The sequence below is a fragment of the Argiope bruennichi genome, chromosome 10 (genome assembly GCF_947563725.1).
Source record: "Argiope bruennichi chromosome 10, qqArgBrue1.1, whole genome shotgun sequence".
Classification (NCBI taxonomy): domain Eukaryota; kingdom Metazoa; phylum Arthropoda; class Arachnida; order Araneae; family Araneidae; genus Argiope; species Argiope bruennichi.
The window spans coordinates 96997644-97020925 of NC_079160.1; the positions used below are offsets into that span (position 1 = coordinate 96997644).

The 23282-nt window shown below is 26.1% G+C and overlaps 1 protein-coding gene across 1 annotated transcript; it reads left to right on the forward strand.

Annotated features, from left to right (window-relative positions):
- Positions 1-1780: 1780 nt before the first annotated feature.
- LOC129988446 (poly(A) RNA polymerase, mitochondrial-like) lies at positions 1781-21841 on the forward strand. Its single transcript, XM_056096674.1, has 8 exons — positions 1781-2030; positions 6823-7011; positions 12829-13038; positions 14254-14495; positions 15571-15791; positions 17333-17422; positions 17908-18038; positions 21193-21841. The coding sequence occupies exons 1-8, from the start codon at positions 1887-1889 to the stop codon at positions 21832-21834; spliced, it is 1869 nt and encodes a 622-aa protein (XP_055952649.1). The 5' UTR covers positions 1781-1886; the 3' UTR covers positions 21835-21841.
- Positions 21842-23282: the final 1441 nt, after the last annotated feature.

Genomic DNA, 23282 nt, shown 5'->3' on the forward strand with positions numbered 1-23282 from the left:
CCTCGCTTTTGAAAAGTGAAATATTAAGAAACTTTTTTCTGTTATATTACTATTGTTGCCTCAAAAAAGACGAAAAAACTGAACATAGCTTCAAAAAACGTTTAAACGTTTTAAAATAGCATTATGCGATAAAAAATAGCACTAGTTTATAATTTTTGTCCCTGGATTGATGATGTCTCTCAAATGATGCCAATTAGACACTACTTTAAACATAAGTGCGCGTTCAATTTACTTACTAATAAGTCCATTGCAGAATGAACTTCTTTTTCATTTGGAATTTCACATCTAAGCTCAGAACAATAATTTCTTTTACTGTCCAAGTACCGCCTCGTTGTGAATCATCAACCTATTTATATTTCGACAATTCAAGTTAATTTTATTTCTTCGGTCTTTAAATTTATTATCTCTCCTAGACATTAAAATAATGCAGACTACCTGTTGCTCCATAATGTAATGAATTGAACTCATAATAAATGTAAATCTAAAAATACGGAAATATTAAAGCAGTTATTGCAATTGTATTTTCTAAGAATTAATATAATATAAAGCCAAATTACTTTCAAGGTGAGTATGGGAACCGGAAATTTCGTGAAAATCGTTTTCCAATTTCAATCATAAATAAACAAAAATGTGCGAAGTAACCCAAATTTATAAGTACTTTTCATATGAGCAATTCCAATGACACGACAAAATGTATTGCATTTTCAAAAAATATTTCAAAATAATTTAATAATTTTATATTTCTGTGTTTAATATTTCCTAAATACAAACGTTCCTTAAAAATGCTCATTCTAAAAATTTCTAATATATTGTAGATGAACGCTTGATTTTTAAACTTCCCCTATTGAAATATCCTTATCCTTATTAAAAAATTTAAGGAGGAAAAATAAAAAAAAAAAAAACTCTTCAGAGATATTTCAAAGAACTCGAAACATACGCTGTATCTGTAAGTTGGGTAAAAGATTGACATTTTTTTTTTTTTTTTCCCTTCTATCCTTTAAGAGATTAAAAGAAGTAAAAGTATACGCAAAAAAGTAATGAATACAATCATGCTTTAAATTTGGAGCTCACAATAATTATCAAATAGTTTCTGTTTTTGTTTTTTTAAAATTTATTTATTTATTTATTATTATTTTATTTTTTTATGCCACAATATTCCACAGCAGTAAATATCGCGTATTCTAAATGATATAGTGGAATAATTAGTCCATAAATGAATTTAAAAAAACTTTCCCAGAGGGAAAGAAAATTTATTTGCAGATGAAATTGAAAATTGGGAGGGGGGCGGGGTAGACTCTGAGTTTCTGATCAATCGATCACAAAGTTTGTTGGATGAAACCTGCTTTTACCAATGATGTTCACTAAATATCTGCCAGAAACAAAAAAACAAAAAAAAATCAGGTAAATCATTCTTTTTCTTTTTTTTTTTAGAAGTAATCCACCTCTGGATGTTCTTCGCTTAAACATCATTTAATTTATTTAACTTTTTTTCAGTCAGCACATTACCATTTCGGGAGGGGTTCTTTTTGTCTCCATTTCTCTGCTTTTGTTCAGCGTAATCATGAATTATGAAAATATAAAAGTATTTAACATGTGTATGACCTGCAATTTAGTACAAGGCTATCATATGCATATTATTATTTGATTCACTTTATTTATATCCATATATGATGTTATATAATGAATATGCCAATTAATTTAAAGTGTTGCATCAGAATTCAGTGAATTTATACTTTTGAATGGCAACAAAACATTTCATAAATATGGCGCTCTCCTTGAGTGAAAAATGCTTCTGTTTTTAACGCAATTTAACTGGTTTTCAATGTTTTTCTGCGCGAAGAAATTAGATTAAACATTTATACTTAAATACATTATATTATTTACTCATGGCTCTTTCATTTCATCTTAACAGAGTTTTAAAATGTACTATCCACAGTGCAAGGAAGTTTAACTCAGTTTGTATCAATATAGTAAACGTGTTAAAAAATAGCCACACAGACATTGATGTACAGTTTCCATATATAAATCAAGTAAATTCATTTTGTTCTTCACTTTTGTGTATTATGAGTGATTTAATTAATTGAATTATTTCCTTGTAATTATCTAGGAAACCAGAAACAAAAATTAAATATTTAATGTTATTTATGAGTTTAAACTGTAAAATTTTATTTTAAAGACAATGTTGGGTATATTTTACTTCGAAAGACTACTAATTTTAATGTAGATACTCACATTTTTGAGAACGGATTTTTATATGATAATTTCTAATTGTATTATAAATTATGTTAATAATGTTCTGAAAAAAAAGTGTCATAAGTAATATAAGCAGTTGAAAAATAAATATATTGCATCTAAATTAGTTTGAATGCATGCTAGTATTTGCATACCAATTAATATCTGAGGGTTCATAAAAAACTTATTTTGTATTTTATATCATTCAAAATTATTTTGCAACATCCTTTCTTTTCCCATTAAGAGTTGATTTTGAAAATAGTTTTTATAATTATTGATAATATTAATGGCATAAAGAATTTTATCAATTTATTTGATGAATCATAATTAAGTTCTATTGTTTAAATTAAAAATTATTTTATTTCTTACCATAGCATGACACATTACCTTAAAATCACTAATCCAACAATTCCCACAGTATATATATTACTACCCTAATATATATCATCTTCCTCATAGGAATGTTGTTAGAAATTAAATAAGAAACTAAAGAATAATTTTAATTCCAATTACTATTTCTTATTTTTCTGTAAAGCTGTTTTATTTAAGTAACTGCTTTTGTAAAAATGATGCAATGTATGATGATCAATCCGAAAAAGTAAATGAAGGTATTATGTGCAATTTAATGTGATCAATAAGCTGTTCTATTCAGATTATCGTATATATTAAAAGATATTAAATAAATTCTTATATGATCTAGAATTGTTTTATATTTTTATTTATCTCATGTAAAAAATTGTGATTATTTTGTAAAAAAAAAGTATTTGTTAGAAAATTCTCAATATAGCAAGAAGGCCTAGAATAATAAAAAGAAAGTTATGAATTATTGCACTACACTATGCCCAAATGTTTTGCAATTTTGCAAAGGAATAGAATTAAAGGCTCAGAAGTCCATGTTCTCCTAACCATTTATTTTATCAGAAGGAAGCAGGAAACTCTGTTTTCAGATCTTGCATATAACTTGGAAAAATATTTAGAGCATAACTATGAGAAATAGAATCATTCAAACTATACTAATTTCATTTTTTTTAAAAATTACACTATTTATTAACTTTTCAGTATTTGGTTTAAATATGCAAAACATATATTTAAATAGTTAGGTATATTAATTACCATATATCTGTACATTTTAAAGTACTTGGTTTTCAGATCTGTACATTTTGAAATCTGTTGAAATTATGAACATTACTTTTAGATCACAATTTATTTTCAATTTAATTATTGCTGAAATATTTATCTGACAGTTGTTTGTCATATCTGACTGGGAACCTATAAGAGATGATTAAATTTCAAAATATATTTGATTTCTTACACCTGATACACCTTCTCATAATTATTGTGCTGAATTAAAATTAATTTTTAATTACAGTACTGCTAAAAATAATATCAAGTTCATATTTTTTGACTCTTAACTCATTAAAAAGTGAACCTTTTTGGCTGAAATTGTCTCACAGTGTGTATTTTTAGGTATTTGTTTAGTGCATCAACCAACTATAATTTAAACAGCAAAAAATTGTTTGAAATTAAAAATTTATTTTTTTATTCAAAATAAGTAACATTTTTAATAGCAATTTGAGTTTGTCAAAAATATACAAATTCGTCAGGATCAATGAAAATATGAATAATTGCATATTAATACATTGGTGGCAAATTCCTTGGCATCAATAACAGTTTAGCATCTATGAGGCATAGAGTCAAGAAGAGTTTGGATATAAGTGACAATTATTTTTTTTTCATCAATTTGGGAGAACTTTTCACTGCATTTTTTCTTCTTTTTTTTACATTTCTTTCTACAGATGATTTTTCAACTTGGCCCATACCAATTCAATTATATTAAGGTCTGGAGATTGGCTTAGCCAATCAAAAAAATTGCATGACAATAGAACTAGTTCTAGATGTGCTTGGATCGATGCTGTGGATTATAACGCTGTTGGAAATTGAAGGAGCCACAACCAAGTGTATTGCATGTATACAAACACATGGCTATTTTCATATTTAAACCTGTCCGTGATTCTCTGAATCTCCTTAGGGGAACCCATGCTAAGACAAGAGATGCTGTCCCTAAAGAAAACATTTCCTTCTCCATGCTTCATTGTTGGAATTTGGTATTTGTGATCAAAATGAGTGTCTTTGGGGATGATGAATCCACTATGTCTCATCCATACCAAATAGCACGTATTTGATTTCATCATCCAAAGGACATCTTCCCATTCTTTCTTGATCCGTTCTTGTATGCCTTCGTCCATCCTTCCTATGCCTTGCAATTTCTAGAGATAATTCCATTCTATCCAATGTGTTGCTTGAAGCCTATGCCTGATAGTACAAACAGATTATTTTGAGTTTGCGGCATCACAAAGCTCATGTGCTTTGTCTCAGGTGAGGATTGGCACATGAAAGATGTGTGATGTTCTTGTTGAAATGATGAAACATAGAACGAGAATGTCCAGATTTAGGAACTCTTTCCTTATCAAACTATCTCTTCAAGAATTTCACTCTCTTATATATTGAATTGCTTTTCAAATTCAAGAAGAGTCCGACGATCTCATCCATTAACTATGATTTCCTCTTGATGAATCATCAAATTGAAGATGCCATAACCCATGGCATCTTCAAAACCCATTATCAGCAAAATAAATAAATAAATAACATGGTAAAAACCCATTATCAGCAAGAGTCTAGGAAGTTTTATTAAGCAAAACATTTATGTAGAAGTGTCCTAAAATAGAACTGGTAGATAAAAAAAGACATCCCTCCAAATGTGATGAAATTTTTAAAATTTGTGAATTATTTTTCTAGTTACTTGTATTTCGGTTTACTATACTTCCAAAAATATAAAATCATCATTTAAATTTTAAAATAGTTTCTGATGTTTATGGATGAAAATGCACTACAAAAATATGAACTTGACACCTTTTTTTATTGGTACTGTATATCTTATTATGAATATATCATTTGGTTATTGCTAATATGAAAAAGACCTGGGCAATAAATAATCGGGTTCTCTGTTAAAAAACTGTAAGTGACATTGCGATTGAGAAACTTCTATCTTCATAAGCTGAATTTTATATTATAGTTTATAAATACTATTGATTTCTTTGAAAAAAGATTATTGCATATGATGGTAATATGTACTTGGAATTTGGATGTGGGTTTCTCAAGCCCGAGGACAGATAAAATATAGTACAGATAACTAATCACTTTTAGGAAAAACTCTTGTTTCAATGTAATTATTTTTAAAACCATTTGTTTGTTTATCAAAATCCTAGCCATTTCAATATTTACCACTTTTTTATTTCGAAAGCATGCATTTAGACTTCCAAAACTTGGTGAATATCTTCGCACCTCTAAGAAGGATTGGTATAGTTTATTTATGTTAATGTCCCATTTGGAAGTTTCTGGAGAGCTATTTCAGAACACACTAATGGATTGTTGTTTAGTCTATCATGCAAGATTTAACATGCAAACATATATTTGGTGGGATTAGGTTTTAAAACCTGGACACCAAAGCCAAAATCTTACTGCTGCAGCCATTAAGATTTGGGAAGTGGAATAAATAAATCTCCAATTTTTTTCATTATTTGAGTCATGAATATGAAATCAGAAGATTAGAAAATTTAATTACTGAGACATTATTTGATAAGAAAGCAGTTAATGAAGAGGGTAAAGAAATTGTTGATGATGAACCATTGATCATCAATTGAATTTTGAAAAGAAATTTGACTCAAACAATGAAATTGACATTTATAAATGCACTGATTATTAAGACGAAAATTGGAAATAAGGTATTGTATTAAAAGGGATATGATGGGAAAGAAGAAATTAAAAAGTGGCCACAAAACTGCTTCAAAATATTGATAAACAAAAATTGTATAAGCAATTCAAGTTTCTGGAAATTGCTTTTTTATGAAACAATAATACTGATTATTGTGGAGTTCATTAACACTTATATCCATCATCGAAACAACTATCAGTTAAAAAGAATACTCTTCTCACAAATACAGCATTCATCATGCTTCATTATTTTAATAAAATCTTCAAAAAAAAAAGTTTTATTAATTGGATACTTGCACAAAAAATATTTTCTACTAAATTAAATGTAATTTTCTGTGTGTTTTGTCAAGAAAAAATTATTCCAAGCCTACCAAGTCCAGATTTTATCCTCATACTTGAGTTTTTTGTCCTTACGAGTTAATTAAGGTAATGATTGAAGTACATATAAAAGGCTGCTTCTTAGAAATATATTTTTCTGGGAACTAAAGAGCTCGCTATCTTTATTACTTCAAATTAATAAGCAACCTAAAGACTATTTATTACTTTTAATATTCATTATGAATTGCAGAAAATAATAATTTGCCATGTAGATTATAATGAAAAATATTTTAAATTCAGTATAATATGAATATAATTATATATTAAATATAATCTGTTATAGTATTCATTTACACTAGCCCAGTTAAAACAAACTGGGCTCTGGTGTCACTGGCAGGTTTTTTTTTTTTTTTTTTTTTTCCCCTGTAGATTATTTTATATTTCTGTTGAATTTACTGTTTAACAATTTAATTGAAGTTATGTTGCAATATTTTTCTCTAGCAAAAGTCAAATATTTTCACTTCTGCAACACTATCAAAGAAACCTCATACTACAAAAAACTGGAAATATTTAGCTAGAGATGGCAAAAGACCAGATAAGGCACCTTCTGAGGAAACTATTTCTGTAGAAGAGGGCAGTGATTCTGTTCGTCATTTAGCTCTAATGTCCAGGCTACAAAACTGCTCTTCTGTAAGGTTTTTTTTCCCTCATTGATCATTATCTTTATTACTATTTTATATTTATTTTTAAATAGATTATTTGTGTTAAGCAGAATGTATATATAAAAAAAGCAAACAACTGTCACATTTTGAAGTAGAAACTACAGTTAATGTATTGTTATCTTCTAAATATCTTTTTTTAGTCATTAAATATATTTTTTAAAAGTTTTTTTGATAGGATTTTTATTACTAATAAATTATGTCATTGTTCTAGTGATAATACAATATAGTTTAGTTCCACTCTTCATTCAGTTTTAATCTTCTTTTGCTTGCAAAATGGACTATGTCTTTTCTTTTTATTGCCAAATTTAAATCTTTATAGATAATACTCAGAAACAAATTGAAACTCTGTTTGATGATAAATTTAAACAATAAGCTTCAATATAGATTTGATGAAATTATCCTGAAATTTTGTTTTGTTGACACTACTTTTTTATACGCATATTTGGCTTAAAAACGTATTATAAAAATATTAACCATTTAATTATGGCTAAATAAAATGCAACATCTCTCCAAAAAATAAAAATTTTAATGCTAAAATGTGAAAGAACTTCTTTTCTTATGCTTCAATGATTGTCTATCATTTGTGAAGTTATGTATTATTTCCCCATATTAACATATAAAGCTAGCTCGAAGCTGTGCAACTATACCAGACTCTGTGTTTCTTATGATCTCACATCACTCTCTGATTTTATGAAAAGAAAATGGTTTTACTTTTTTTAAAATCCATACATAATTGTGAATGTTATCATGTAATTTTTGGAAATTTCACGTCACGAATTCAAGACAATATTGGATACTTTGAATCTCAGTACATTTACCAATAATTAACTCTTCTTACATTGTTCTGACTGTAAGCAAAAGTATATTCTTTATTAAAATCATTATTATTTTAGAATATTTCTTTAAGAAAAATATTCTAAATTAATTGTGGACATCAGATATTGTACTGTTTTCTTTTTGTTAATATAATTGTGCTAAAATTTACAAACTGATTGGAAACAATCTTTTGAAGTGTTCCAAGGACTTAAATGCAACATTCTAAGAAAATATTGGTTACTTTGATTTGTTTGATAAAATCAAAATAACTAATATTTTCTTAGAAGGTTGCATTTAAGTCCTTGATTTGTTTACTTACTTTGATTTGTTTGATAAAATCAGTTTGTTATTAACCTTTGCTTTGAAAGATCATATTATTACAAATATTGCAATATCTATTAAAAAAATATTTGTGCATTAGTATAATTTTGTTCTGAAAATTATATTGACCTTATTAGTTATCATCATATCTCCTAAAAAATCTTCCCCAGGATTAAAAATAATAAATAATTATTTATTATCCAGCATTATTCATCTCCTTGGGCATTTTACCTATGATCCTAACTAAAAAAAAAATGAAACTATGATATTAATTAATATGCTACATATACAGATAAGAAAATAAAACAAGAATATCATTTTCTAGTAATTAGCATATCAAATTATATTTTATTAGTGTCTGAATAAAGCACTTTTTAAAAATTTATAAATGATTATTTTTTTTATTTAAATGTTAACTTTATAAAACAAAAATGTTTGATTTTTTTTTTTTTATGATTTTTATCTATTCTTTTAATATTTATTTCTTCAATTTGCAAAATAAATTAATTTATCTATGGTGGAGTACAAAAAAAAAAAAAAAAATGTTTATTTAACTGAACTTGTTTCAGGACCTCCACAAATCAGCATTATACCTAGCCCACTTCTTTTAGGGCCAGCATGGAATGAGCCTTTCAATTACATATCATAATATAAGCTAAGAATATAATATTAACTATAGACTTCAAAAGGCAATAAAATCCTGATTCTAGATGTTTTAATATTTATTATTTGGATTTATATACATTTTTGTCTCTGTTTTGGGCACCCTTCCTATGGCAACTATGATACTGGTCATATCCTTGGGTACTTTGCAAAATGATGTTTCATTTTAAGAATGCTTTAGTTTTTATCTATTTATTTATTTCATGAGAGTGAAATCTCTGAAATAGGTTTAAAAAAATAATAAATAAATAAATTTATGTTTGTAAGATTTTTTTGAATGTACCATATAGTTCCTGAATACAAGCCATTAAAACTTTGTTTATTTATATTTTTGCAAAAAAATTTCTGAAAATTCAAAGGTTTTTTTATAAGCAAAAATGATTTTTTTTTTTTTTTTTTTACAAAAAATTCTTTTGACTTTTAAACATATTGCAGGTAAAATAGGTGGGATATTTTACAGTCAATAAAATAACTTGCCTGACACCTACAACCATAGTTTAATATTGGGAATTCTATTTGAAGCTAATGCATTTTTCTACCCATTCATTTGCTGTCTTTTGTATGATCTATACTATTCTTATTTTCTGTCTGAAAGATAAAGAGGAAATTAAATTCTTTCTCAGTAATTTCAAATTATGGATGATTGTATTTGTGGAAAATTCTTACAACTTAGTTGCTCAATATTTTGCCTCAGTATTGTTGTTCTCAACAAATAAATCCTTCGTATTGAGCAACAATAAACAATTTTGATAGCAACACATATCATTTTCTGAAACAGAATTATATATTTCATTTTAAAATTAAATTTTTTAACTTTAAAAATATAAACTATGAAAATAAAAATGCTATATTTGGTGATATTTAGCAATTAATTACTTTCACCCAATGTACATAAATGTACCAGATGTTTGTTTACAAAATTGAAGGATCCATATAGTTGTCTTCCCATAGTTTTACTTAAAAACAATTCCAAAAATTCTTGACTTTTACTTAGAAATATACGGTAAATAAATTTCTGAAAATGCAATGAAATTTTTTAGACCTTTCAATATATACATATATATTGAAAAGTTTTTATGGTGCATATGGTTGTAATTCTTATTTACATGCTTATTTAATGCCTTATTTACATAAAGAAACAATCTCAGTCATGACTTGAACCTTACATATATTTGAAATTAATGTGTATGAAATCTAACCATTGAAACTAGTTACAATAAAGTAAACTCAGACATTGTATTAATATATTTCATTCTGTTATAAGCATTTCATTTATGAATATGACTAAATAATATAAATTTAAATTGTTTATTCTTTGACTAAAAACACTAATGTTTTGAGGCATCAATTTTTAATTTGAAAATCCTTTTAAGCCAATATATATATATATATATATATATATATATATATAACCAATCTAAAGTAAGAAAAAGTTTGAAAACGAAACTAAAATGAAAACGAAACAAAACAGTTTCGAAATTGCAACTAAAATTTATTACCTATTTAAACTAAAACCAAAAAGGAACTTCATAGTATTTAGAGAGCGCAATTGCAGCTACTTCTAAAACACAGATGAATTGATACAAAAGTATTAGAATCAAGTTAATAGGAAAAACAAAAACCAAATAAAAATTAAACCAAAAAAATTATTAAAAAATATTAAAAAAGAATCCGGCCTGAAGACTTTTTCAAGGGTCACCCTCAGGCAGGGATTCAAATAAAGGGATTTTTTCTGTGAGGACATACAGACATTAAGTCTAATAATGATTCCTCGTGACCCGAAAATCCCCCGAAATTATGCTCAAGAGATATACCATTTTAACAGAAAGGAAATACAAAATAACAAATTAGAAAAAAACCACAAAGTAAAAATACAATAAAAACAATAACAATAAAAACAAAAACAGCATTAAAATTAAAATTAAAATTAAAAACGAAAAGGCCAAGACATACCATCCAACAGTGAACGAAACTTTAAACAATCGATTGTGATTTCCTGTTTTTGAAAGTTAACGGTAAATTATGTAAACAGAGGTAGGCACCCAGCGCCATCTATTGAGTGATCCAATATGCAAGTAAATTTCTATTTTTATTTAAGCCAAAAGATTAATCCCAAACCATACCTTGTTTAATTAAAAAATTGACATTACAGTAATTTCTAGGAAAATCATTTTTAATTAAATTTTTAAGGAGGATATTTGATGCTTCAATATAAGAATTTTTATTATTGCAAACCCTTTTGATCCTGTTAACTTGTGAGAAAATAAGATTTTTGAAAATTTTAGAGTTTAGATTGGAATGGTAGTTACATAGTTTTGTTATTTTAAAGTTGAAATCATCCCTTTTATCGTATATACCAACTATTGTTTTATCATTAGCAATTTCGATTTTTAAATCTAGAAAGGTAGCCTCAAGTTGATTTATATTTGTATCTTTTAGAATTAAATCTTTTGGATAGCAATTAGTAATAATATTAGTATTGTCGAAGTTAATCAAAAGTAGGTCATCAATATATCTCCACCCGTTTATTAAATTATATTTAATTATTTTTTTCTCATAGTAATGCAGGAAAATATTAGCTAAAGCACTTGAGAAAGCTGTCCCCATTGGAATGCCCTTGACTTGTTTATAAAAATTAACACCATTAAACACGTAATTTTCAGTAATATTAAAATTACATAACTCAAGCCAGTTATTTTTAGGAATGATATTTTCATTTAAATATTCGTCATATATAAAAGTGCAGACCTTTATTAATTTTTCATGAGGTAGATTAGTGTATAAATTTTCGAAATCAAAAGTATTAAGTTTATTAATGTTGTTATCTTTAAGAAAATCCAATACTTCTTTGTTACTAGAAATAATAAAGTTGTCTTCATTTTTTATTTTGTCCAGGATAATTTTTAAGTATTTAAAGAAATGTTTACCCGTATAGTAATTATAACTACCAGTGCTACAGGTTACGAATCTGAATTTTAATGGATTTTTATGAAATTTAACTGTTGGGAATAAATAAGGATAGTTAAGAGAGAAAGTCTTAGTTTTGGTTTTTTTTGCGAAAGCTAGCATTCTTTTATCTAATTCCTTTTTCCCGGTGTTCTTTAACATATAAGTTGCATTAGAGTTATATTCATTAATTAAAAGTTCTTTATAATAATATTTACAAATTAAACAGAAATTATTTGCTGATTTATCTATTACTGTAATAACAAATTTTTCTTTTAAATTTTTTATTTCATTTTTTAATGTTTTACTAAAATAAATCCCACGTTCTTTAGATCTGTCAAAATCAGTATTCAATTTTATTTTAATTTCCTTTAAAATTCTCACTTTCCATTCCCCGAAACCTTCCGCAGGCCAGTGGTATTTTCTAGATAATTTGGCAATAAAAACATCCAAATCATTACCAATAGAAATCAAAATTTTGTTATGGTTTATTTTTTCTCTTAATCTAAATTTTGTTCCTCTTCCCATCAAATCTCTTAAAGAGTTGGATTCAATAATTTTTAAATTACCTGTAATAATATGACCTTTATCAATATCTATAAAATCTTTATATTTTTCCTTGTTACAGTAACAATCTGTTTTATTTATTTTATCTAAATTTTTGCTATAGTAATTATAATTACAAATTTTTTTCTTTAAAGTTGAAGTGTAACTAAACGCTATTGATACATTAGTTTTATCTGCAAGAGGAAAAAATATATTATTATTATGTATAATTTTGGGTAATTTAAGATATTCGAAGTAAATATCCAAGAATTTAATCACACAGTATTCTTCAGTATTCTTTGTAAACATTATTTTTATTATTAAAAAGTAAATCGTTTTTTCCAATGTTAAGTTTACATTTAATAAGATCTAGAATAATACATTTAGTGTACGAATTTTTTTTTTTTTTTTTTTTTTTTAAGCTGTCTTAATATTTTTCTTGTACTTTGTTTGCTGAATTTTAACATTTGTATTTATATATTTCCCCCTCTAGCTTTCTGAACAGATTGAAATTTTTATTTCTGAATTAAGTTTGACTTCTGAAGATTTTGAAAAGCGAACATCTTTTTGTAAAGAACTAGAAGAAATATTTGGAATGTATCTTCCAAAATTCAAAGTCCATCAGTTTGGTTCAAGTGTCAACGGATTGGGCTTCAAAGGGTGTGATTTAGATGTATGTCTTCAGACGAATTTCGAGGAAGAGGTATAGAAAATTGTTTTGTTCGATTCAAAGATAAGGAAACTTTTGTATTTAAATTTAGTAGGTGATTATTGCAGTATTTTAGTAATTATATATAATTTTTTATTCATATTCAACTTGTTAAGATTGCTAATATATATTCAGGTTTTTAATAATGCTATCAATTATTCTTTGAATAAAAATCATGAGTTGTTTTAGTTTCTCTTTTTTTAAATTTGTGTGCAGTATGTTCTTTTTTAATTCAGTTATTTATTATATTTATTAAAAAGAATAATTCCAGTTAATCTTTCATTCTATGATTCAAAAATATTTGAAATTAGAGCTCATACTTCATACAGTTTAATTTTTTTTTTATATAAAAATCTGTCAGATTTGGTTTTCATATACTTCAAGAAACTAGATCATGAATCAGGCACATGTATACATTTTGATTATTTATTACTCAGTGACATGAAATCTCTTCTAAATCTATCTAAAGAAAATTTTCATTGCGCAGAAAGAATTCACAAGGCAAAGAAATCTGGTCTATAAAAAAAAATCTTGAAATATTGTTTGATTATATTCTTCTGACCTTGAGGAAAACTTAAGCAGATAAATATATAACTTTTCAACAAGTTAGCAACTATAGCAAAAAGAAACACTATTTATCTTTTTAAAATAAATTCTAGTTTCATTCTGTCAAAAGAAATCATAATTTCAAATTTTCCCTATGAAAGATTGTATTTTATTGAAAACATGGCATATATTATGGATTTTTTCTCAAAATACATTGAATTCAAAAGGGATTTATGAAAGATATATGAAATGAAATTGCATAGTTAAACATTACTTTTTATTAATCATGATTTTTTTTTAATTATTTGACTGAATACATTGTTATATTTTTAACAATACATTTATAATTTTTTTATCAAAATCATAACAAATTTTCTTTTCTGAAAATTTGCTATAGAACTATATTAAATATTTAATGAAAGGGTATCAATTTTTAAATCATGCTTGCATTTTAATAATTCAATGACAATTTTATATATTTGCCTATATTTCCTGTGTGAAGGAAGGTATTTAAATGAACGAAGTAAAAATACCTTAAAAGGAAGGTATTTTTACTTACTTATTTTATTCTTATATGAAGAAAAATGTCATTTACTTGTCTCCTATTAAAATTCAATAATAAAAAAATTGTTTTGACATTAATTTTTTCTTCTAATAATTTAGGTTGAAGAAAATTATGTTCACCTTCAAGATGTGCCTTCATTGGTCGATGTGAAAAATGGCATTGTTCCACCAGAAACTGTTATGCGTATGACTCCATATTTCATGTTGCGATTTGTCAGAAGGATATTGTTTGCTCATTGTCCAGATATTACAAAAGTACTAATCATTAAAGCTCGCTGCCCTATTTTAAGGTTCTATAGGTCTAAATATGACATATTCTGTGATTTTTCTTTAGAAAGCAAGTAAGTTTATTTAAATTTGTATTTTATAAGATGCAAGACAAATTTATATGCATGATGTTTTTATTAAATATTTCCTTCTTTTTAAAATGCTCATCTCATTAAAAAATTTTGTATTTTATACTTTTCTGCTTCTTGACATTAATAATACTTCTTGAAATTGATGGTAATGTATTTTGGCAAGAAACAACCACATTAATATTATAATTTTTTTTAAAAAATCTTAAATAATTATCTTACATATCTGGCATTATATTCATATTGTTTGATTTTTGAAATTAATTACTTCTTTATGAATTACATTAATGAATTCCGTAACATGAAAACATCCAAAATCCTTTTCTAAGATTGAAACATTAGTTTTTTCATTTATGACTGTTTATAACTATGTATGCCACTGTATTGCATGCTGTATGACATAATTTACTATAATGTAAAAAGAGTATGATTTAAAATTTTTATATTTCACATAGTAAAAGAAATACTTACAATTTGAAAATGGGGATCTATATTTATGGTGCAACATGATGCATGCCTAACACCAAAAAATCCTAAATTGCAGATGTTAAAAATCTAGGTTGTTGTAAATTTAAAAGCATAATCTGATGTTTTAATGTTTAAATCCCTTTGTGGTTAATTATTTTGCTATTGTCTTGTTGTATCATGATCATCAACAGTTGCTCTATCTTAGATGTAATTTTGGTTCCCATATTATGTTTATATATTATTAACAGTATGGCCATACTTTATGTCTTCTACTTTTACTATTTCTCAGTGCTACTGTAGAATTGCATCTCCCTCTTTAGAAAAACTACATTTCTTCCTTGTTACTCTTGAAAAATAAAAGGAAATTAATTGAAATTTCTTATAAAATTCTATTTATAAAAATTAGCATATTGAGTATCCTTTTTATCATCTACATTTCTTCAATTTCAAGTGAATTTATAAAATACTGGACCATTTTATAGAGGAAATATAAGTTTCTTTTAAAGTAGATATTTCAGCATTGTATGTAATTCGTAACTTTGAATTTTTTTAAAAACTATCTAATTTTTACTTATAAGCTTTATTTTTGCAGAGTTTCTATACGGAATACAATGTTACTGAGGTTATTAGGCCATTTGGATGCAAGGTTCCCAATTCTGACAAAAATAATTCGTTATTGGGGGAAATATGGAGATTTTGTTGGTGATATTGATAGATTCAACAGTTATTCTTTCTCGCTGCTTGTTGTACATTTTCTTCAGACAAGAAATCCTCCAGTTTTACCACCTATTAATGAAGTATATTCAAAATCAGGTAAATTTTATTTTTCTATTGGTAATCAGTTGTTAATTAAGAAAATTGAATCAAATTATTGAAATTTGAACTAATTGCTATTCATCTGATCTTTCCACATTTGAGTTTGCATCACATGCATTCTTCTAATGTTTAAAATATAATTTTCACTAATTCTGTCACATAAACATAGTGTATCAGTGATATCTTAATGTCAAAATAAGAACATAGATTCTTGTATTGTCCACTATATTGGAAATTATCTTTAGTAATAAGCAAAAAATATGCATTATTGTTATTGTATATAACTAAACATATAAGACTGTTTTATATTTTAAATTTATTTTGCTCTTCATAGGGAATGATGCAAATTTGTCTTAAAATCTACTGTATATTGGTGATTGATTAACAAATTTAACTTTGATTGAATTATGTTTTTATAATAAATCGTCTGCTTTTTAAAAAATGATTTTCTTATAATAAAATCAAATATTTTATATTAATTTCTTGTAAATATATTTTGAGAAACATGAATGTTTCGATCCAGATATTAAAAGTATTTTATAGGGCCGTGGTGGCCTGGTGGTAAGGTCTCGGCTTCGGAACCGGAGGGTTTCAGGTTCGTGACCCGATTCCACCGAAGAACCACCGTGTAAGGGTGTCTGGTGCACGTTAAATCCGTCATGACCAAACGTCCTCCCGCTGGTGTAGTGAGGTGTGGAGAGGGGGGTGCCAGCTCAGGTGTCGTCCTCGTCATCTGACCACGGTTCAAAATTACGAGGTCTGTCCCAAAATAGCCCTAGCGTTGCTTCAAAAGGGACGTTAATATAACCAAAACCAAAAAGTATTTTATATTGCAGCTGACATTTTTGAAATAACTATTATATTGTAGCAGAAAATCTATCTGGTGGTACATAACGAATAACCAAACAAATACAATAATGTTTCTTTATTTCATAAGAAAACACAAAACACGAGTAGCAAAACGCAGTCATACGTACATATAGTATTTGCAGAAATCAAGAACACACACCCAATATGAAAATCATTTATTGAATATAGCACAACATACTAGTGCTGAGTGTGATGTTAGAGTGCTTCATTCTTCAATCAACAATCCAATGAATGAATTATCTCGTATTGTGCTTTCATTTTTATATATCTTCTGTGATAAGGTATAGAAGCTTCTAGAAAAAACTGTTAGCTTCTAATAAAGATCTCACTAAAATTTGTGCACTTTCGAAAATCTTTATTTGTTTTACTAAGGCTGGAGTGCCTTGGACCTGGCATCCATTAAAATATCTGTAAAACCTCTTCCTCACTATGCAAATAACAGCACTGGAAACCAGTTTATTCAATATTAAGTTAGTTAAAAAAATAGATGCTTGGCAAATTTTATTAAATAATGAAAGGTGATTAAAATTTGTATAAAATGCATTTTTATTATTAATAGTTATGTGTTTTAAGATATTGTATTATAATGTTATAAAGATGCAAGATTTATTATTTTTAAGTAATATATCTTAAAATAAAACTATTTCATAATTTATTTTGTATTTTAGAATACCTTCAGCGAGTATCTTTAGATGATGATGATTTGATGTTTGAAGATATTAAGAAATTTTCACCTTCAGTCAATACTAAAACAGTAGGTATGCTTGAAACCGAATTATTTGAATATGTTGATTTATTTATTTAACAATGAAATTTCTTTTCTTACTATTTATATTTCAAAAACATTCTATACTAATAACTTTTAATTGCAATAATAATGAAATGACTCATGGTTTTTAAAATAATTTATTTTTTGTATCATAATTTCAAAGCAAGTAAATCTACAGGTATTGATATTAATATTCAATTTTCTATAAATGGGGTATAAGTATGTTAAATAATGTAGGTGGTGTAGCTTTATTTTAAAATTTATAATTTGTATATATTTTATGATACATTTATTATTTAAATTGATTAATTGAAGAAAAGGAAGATTGCAATCAACTTATAATTTAACAAATTACAATATTCTCACACTGTTGCTTTTGGTAAATGTATTATACTGGATCAGATTGGTTCACTGTTTTTAAGTTAATTGTGAAATGAAGTAACGAAATAAAATGTGCATTTTATTCATTTTTAGAGGAGCTTCTTAGAGAATTCTTTTTTCATTATTTAACTTATGACTTCTCAAGAATAATGCAACCATCTCTGAGTTCATCTATTCCTGTTGCTGATTTTGTGCCAGATAAAGATTCTAAAGATAAGTTTGAGGTAATTATATAAAATGTATGATGACAGGTTTTATTGAATTCTTAGTGTTAAATCCAAATATAATGCTATGCAGTAGCTTTAAATTCAGATGCTTTGAATAAATTTTAAACAATTTAGATAAGAAATTTAGACTTTGTTTCTTAGAAATTTTCATGTAAAGATAAATAAATAAATCAAAATAAGTTGATATTTAAAATTCTTAGAACACATTTGACTTATTTGAATTAAAATAGAAGTAAATTATTGTAACCTATCAGAACTAATGATTCATCTTTCATCTCTCTTCCAATGATAGATTAAATTGTAAATCCAAAGTTTGATTTTTAATTTTTCAGCTTGAACCAAATAGCATTTTGTCTTGTGAACTACACTGAAAAAATTCATAATGCAATAAACATTATGCTTCTGGTTTAGTATACAATTTTTCTTCCTGGATTTATAATTTCTTTATTTATTTTTATTCTGGACAAATATTATATATGAATTTTAGGCAATAATAATTTATGTTTAGATATGATGCTTAATATTATGTTCATAAGTCATTAATTTAAAACATATCTTTGAAAATTCATAATCATAGAATAATTCTTTACTCTCTATAATGCAACAGACTTCTTGAAGAAATAATGTATTGCAACAAATTTATTTACATTATTGATTGCATATTTGTAAATAATGCAGATTTATAACAAATTTGGCTTTTTCTCCCCCCCCCCCCCAAAAAAAAGGATATATCCAGCATAGAGAACTGGAATTAGAAAACACATACTAACTTTATTTAATAATTAAAGATGTATTTATTTGATAAAGCTTTATCTAAAACAATAGGCAATGATAAATATCAAGAATTAGCAAATAATAGAAATGTTCTAGAAATTTCTTGGCTATAATACTCATATGATTCTGATAGCTCCAACACTCATAGGAAGGGTGACATTTCTGCCTTAGAGCAATCATAATCTTTAGCACTTGCCAAAAATTGTATTTTTATTTTCTTTAATTCCATAAAATAAAAATACAAAGCAGACATATCTAATAATTGTAGAGACCAAATAATGCTGTTTTTGGTCAGTCTAGTGGCCTCTAAACATAGTATGGTGAAATATTTTTAATCTTCAAGCAATCTACTGTAGCCATATTTTATAACTGACACATGCTCCTACAATTCACTCAAGATTTGTTGTAAGATAGTCAGGTTTGCCCCCCCCCCCCCACCCTATTCAAGCATTTCAGTGACAGGTATTTTTTATTCAAGTGTTTATGAATGATATTTGTTGCACTTAGATATCAAACATTGCTGACAGGAATATTGCTATGTGGCCTCTAGACTGTTACAGTTGAACCTGTAGTCATATATAATATAGACTTTCTTTTAAAATGCCATATCAACATTGAAAATTTTGACATATTAATTTTAAAACATCCTGTATATTTATATTTAACAATTCTATTTTATTATGAAAATCAGTTTGTCATCATCCTTCAAGTAATTAAATTAGCATTTTTAACTTGAAAATTAATATAGAGCTGTGTAAAGTTTTATAGGTGAAAATATATTGGAATTAAAAAGTTTTGATTATAGTTTATCCTCTTTTAAAGTTTTTCATTACCATTAAAATACTATCGATTTGAAGTATCTGGATATTTGGCGATTGCAAAAGTGTGTTTTTCTATTAAATAATAGATTTTGAGAAGTTTATATGATATTTGTTAGTATTTTATTACTTTTTCTTATTTTCATATTCACAAAACATGTTTTTATTTTTAAATTAATGCCTAAATAGGAATCAGATAAGATCTTATTTAACAGCAAAGCTAAGTAAGGATGAATGTTTTTAAAAAAATTAATGTAAGAATAGTAAATTGGTCTTTTCCATTGATCTAATATCAAAATATGTATAGTTAATTCTTTCTTGTATTTCTCTGAGTTCAAATAATCTATTTCCACTAGAATATTAAAATGAAAGAAAAATTTTAACAGTGTTTGAAAAACTTCAGTATTGACCTACTTGCTTTTGCATAAACTATGTTACATTAAATAGAAAAGAAATAAAAATTATAATTTTTTGGAATTGAAATATGTATGACAATGCCAAATGTAAAACAAATTTACATTAAAAATCTTCATAAATATATATAATACAATTTGTCTAATAGTCAAGAGTATTTGTGGTCAAATAAAATTAAAATTCTCTATACTTTATCACTTAAAATTGGGTGATAAAAAATGTTGATGCAGACTTATTACCTTTTACAAATTTTGTATCAGAATAAATATCATCTAAATGTTGGGTACATTTTAAAACTTTTGTGCAATTGAAATTCATTCAAATCATACTTGTTGTTTCAATGATCAGAAAATCTTTAAGGCCATATTGGTATATATTTTAGCAATAACTTATTGAATGGCTGAACATCTTATGAAAAATTTTTGTATTCACGAATCATTCTTTTTCTGAAATCTAAGCATTAGCTTTCTGATGCCTGAACTCCTAAGATGCAGTCAATCAAACTAGACTTTTAACTAGTTATTGCTTGTTTCGATTACTAGTTCTCTCAATGATTTTTCTATAGAGAAAAATAACTTTGTAAGACAGTTGATACATTATTGAAAAAAAAAAATGTTTTGTCACAATTGAGACAATCTATTTATATATGTGTAGCTTTACCTTAACTAGTTTCAGATTCAGCTATCTAAGTTATCAATAGTTAGTCTTTTTTTATCAAAATCCATTAACAAATACACTTCTAATGCACAAAGAATTAAATCAAAAGCCACTGCATATATCAAAATACCTTGCTTACCATTTGCTAGTAAAGATTACAAAAGCAGCAATCCACAGAATTTTACCCTGAAAATCAGCAAGTTTAACTTATAAATTATTATTATTTAATATTTAGTAAATAGAAAGAAAATAAATATTGTGAAACTCATATTGTTCAATAATTTTCATGCAGTTTTTAATAATATTTTTTTTTAAATGTATCTTTTGCTGATGAAATTTTTGAACAATATGTATGTATTCTAAATTATTTATAATTATGTCGAATTTTTTCCTGGCAATTTTTAGGGACTTTGAAAATAGAGTTTCAGTTATTTAGAAGTATTTTTTGTACGAATGTTTTGATTATTTTTTTTTAACTCTTTTTGTAGGTTAATACTGTGAATATCCAGGACCCATTTCGACCAAATTTCAATGTCACAGCCACGCCTTCTTTTGAAAGCTGCCTAAGATTTCGAAACAGCTTGTATCTGGCCTGTGAAGCTTATCAAAACAATAGATTCACTCCTTCAACAGAAAGTTGGGGTCTGCCTCTTCTCTTCAACAGACCAATATCTGAAACAAGAATGCAAGAACGGTGGAAAAAGAACTTGTTTCATACAATGGAAATTCCATCATCTCCTGATGCTGCTGACAAAGTAAAAAAGATCTTAGAACATGCTTTATTATTTCATTGTTCTCCAAGCTACATTGACACAGAAGAAAGTTCGGAATCAAAAGTAATTTTGAAATTACAGTGTAAAGTGTATCATAATACATGGACAGGCAGAGATTGGTTATTTGAAAAGTTAAATAATAATAATGAACTTCCTTTGGAAATAGAACATTTAATTTCAAAGGAATTGATTAGCCAATCAGAAAGAAGCAGACAAATTTTGTGTGAATTTACGTGTGAATGTAAAGAAAACAGTAATGGAACCGTGACTGTAGAATTAAATTTTAAAGAATCAAAGGCACCATTTTTAGTTATATTTTTAAAAGAATATATTCCTAGCATGATTAAAAAGTTTTAAAATAACTTTTTCTTGTCTTGTGTATCATTTCTTTGAATGTAAAACTAATTCATTTTTGCCACTCCTGTTTTAATACATTTCAATCGAAATTTAGTTTATTTTGCGATATTATATTATAGGAAGATGAAATCTCAAAAAGTGGATATTTGGGTAGAGGAAAAAGTAAGTACTTAAAATGATTTTCTAAAATAATGGAAAAATAAGATCTATAGTTTCTTTTGACCATTCATGGAGTTATGTTTTTTTACCATATTAGCTATAAATCTAATTATCACACATCAAGTGATACAAAAAATAAACATGCTTGCTAAATTATTGAAAGGGAGATTTGGAAGACAAGTAAATTAACTGAATGAAAAGAATGAAATTCAAAGGATTTAGTTGTAAAGTGTTTGTATTCGGTTATAAAGAGAAACAAATATAGAATCTGTGAGCTCTTTAGGTTAGGATTAAAATAGATATGAATAATTTTGATTGGAATTCCAACAAGCAGAAAAAGAAAAAAAATTTTAGAAAATTCAATAAAATGTATCTAATGATCTAAATTTCATTTTCTGTTTATTTAGTTTCTAACTCACATAAGAGAAATTTTCAAAAGAAATACTAAAAAAAAAAAAGTTTTTTTGCCTGTTGTAAAGCTAATTAAATTGAATATCTTTTGTAACAGATTGATAATCCATCATGCTATATTTATTCATCATAATATATTTGACAATATTGATTTCAAATTTTGCGAGATGATTAAGTACTAATAATTTTGTATTTTTATTGACCGCTGACATATTTGCTTAAATTCTATATACACAAAATTATTTCATTATTGATACAAAAACAAAAAGTAGCAAATTCTAAGTTGTTTTCGATTTTAGTCATTTATAGTCATTAATGGGTGTTTTGATTTCATAGAAAATAACATCCGCCTTTTGTTATAAAATATATATTTAAAGTTAAATATGTAATTAGTTTTTAATAAAAATTTTGCAATATTCGTTGGATATTTTATGTTCTCTTTTGATGTTCATTCATTATGTGCTTTATCTGATTTTTTGTAAGTGAGTATAGAAGCTTTTAAAGTAAAGACAAGGCATTTTGTGGAAGCGCTTGGGCTTTTCTTATTACCTTGTTTTGAAACAATCTTTATAACAACAAAATTTTCTCTTTTTTTTCTCTAAGGATATTATACTTGAACTTTGCTATAGCTTTTAATCTCAAGTTATTTATATTTTACCTTATATTTTTTTAAATGCAAATACATAGTCTTTAATTTTGACATTTAATATGGAAAAAGATTATTTTCAGACATTTATTAGTACGGAAATGTTTGAAAATGGCAAGCTGAGATATTAATTTCATCTAAGTTGAATATATAAGATTTTCTAAATCTTCAATTTGAATACATGTCTCCCACCCTGGTATGACGAAGACATAACTTGCATATCTATGAATCA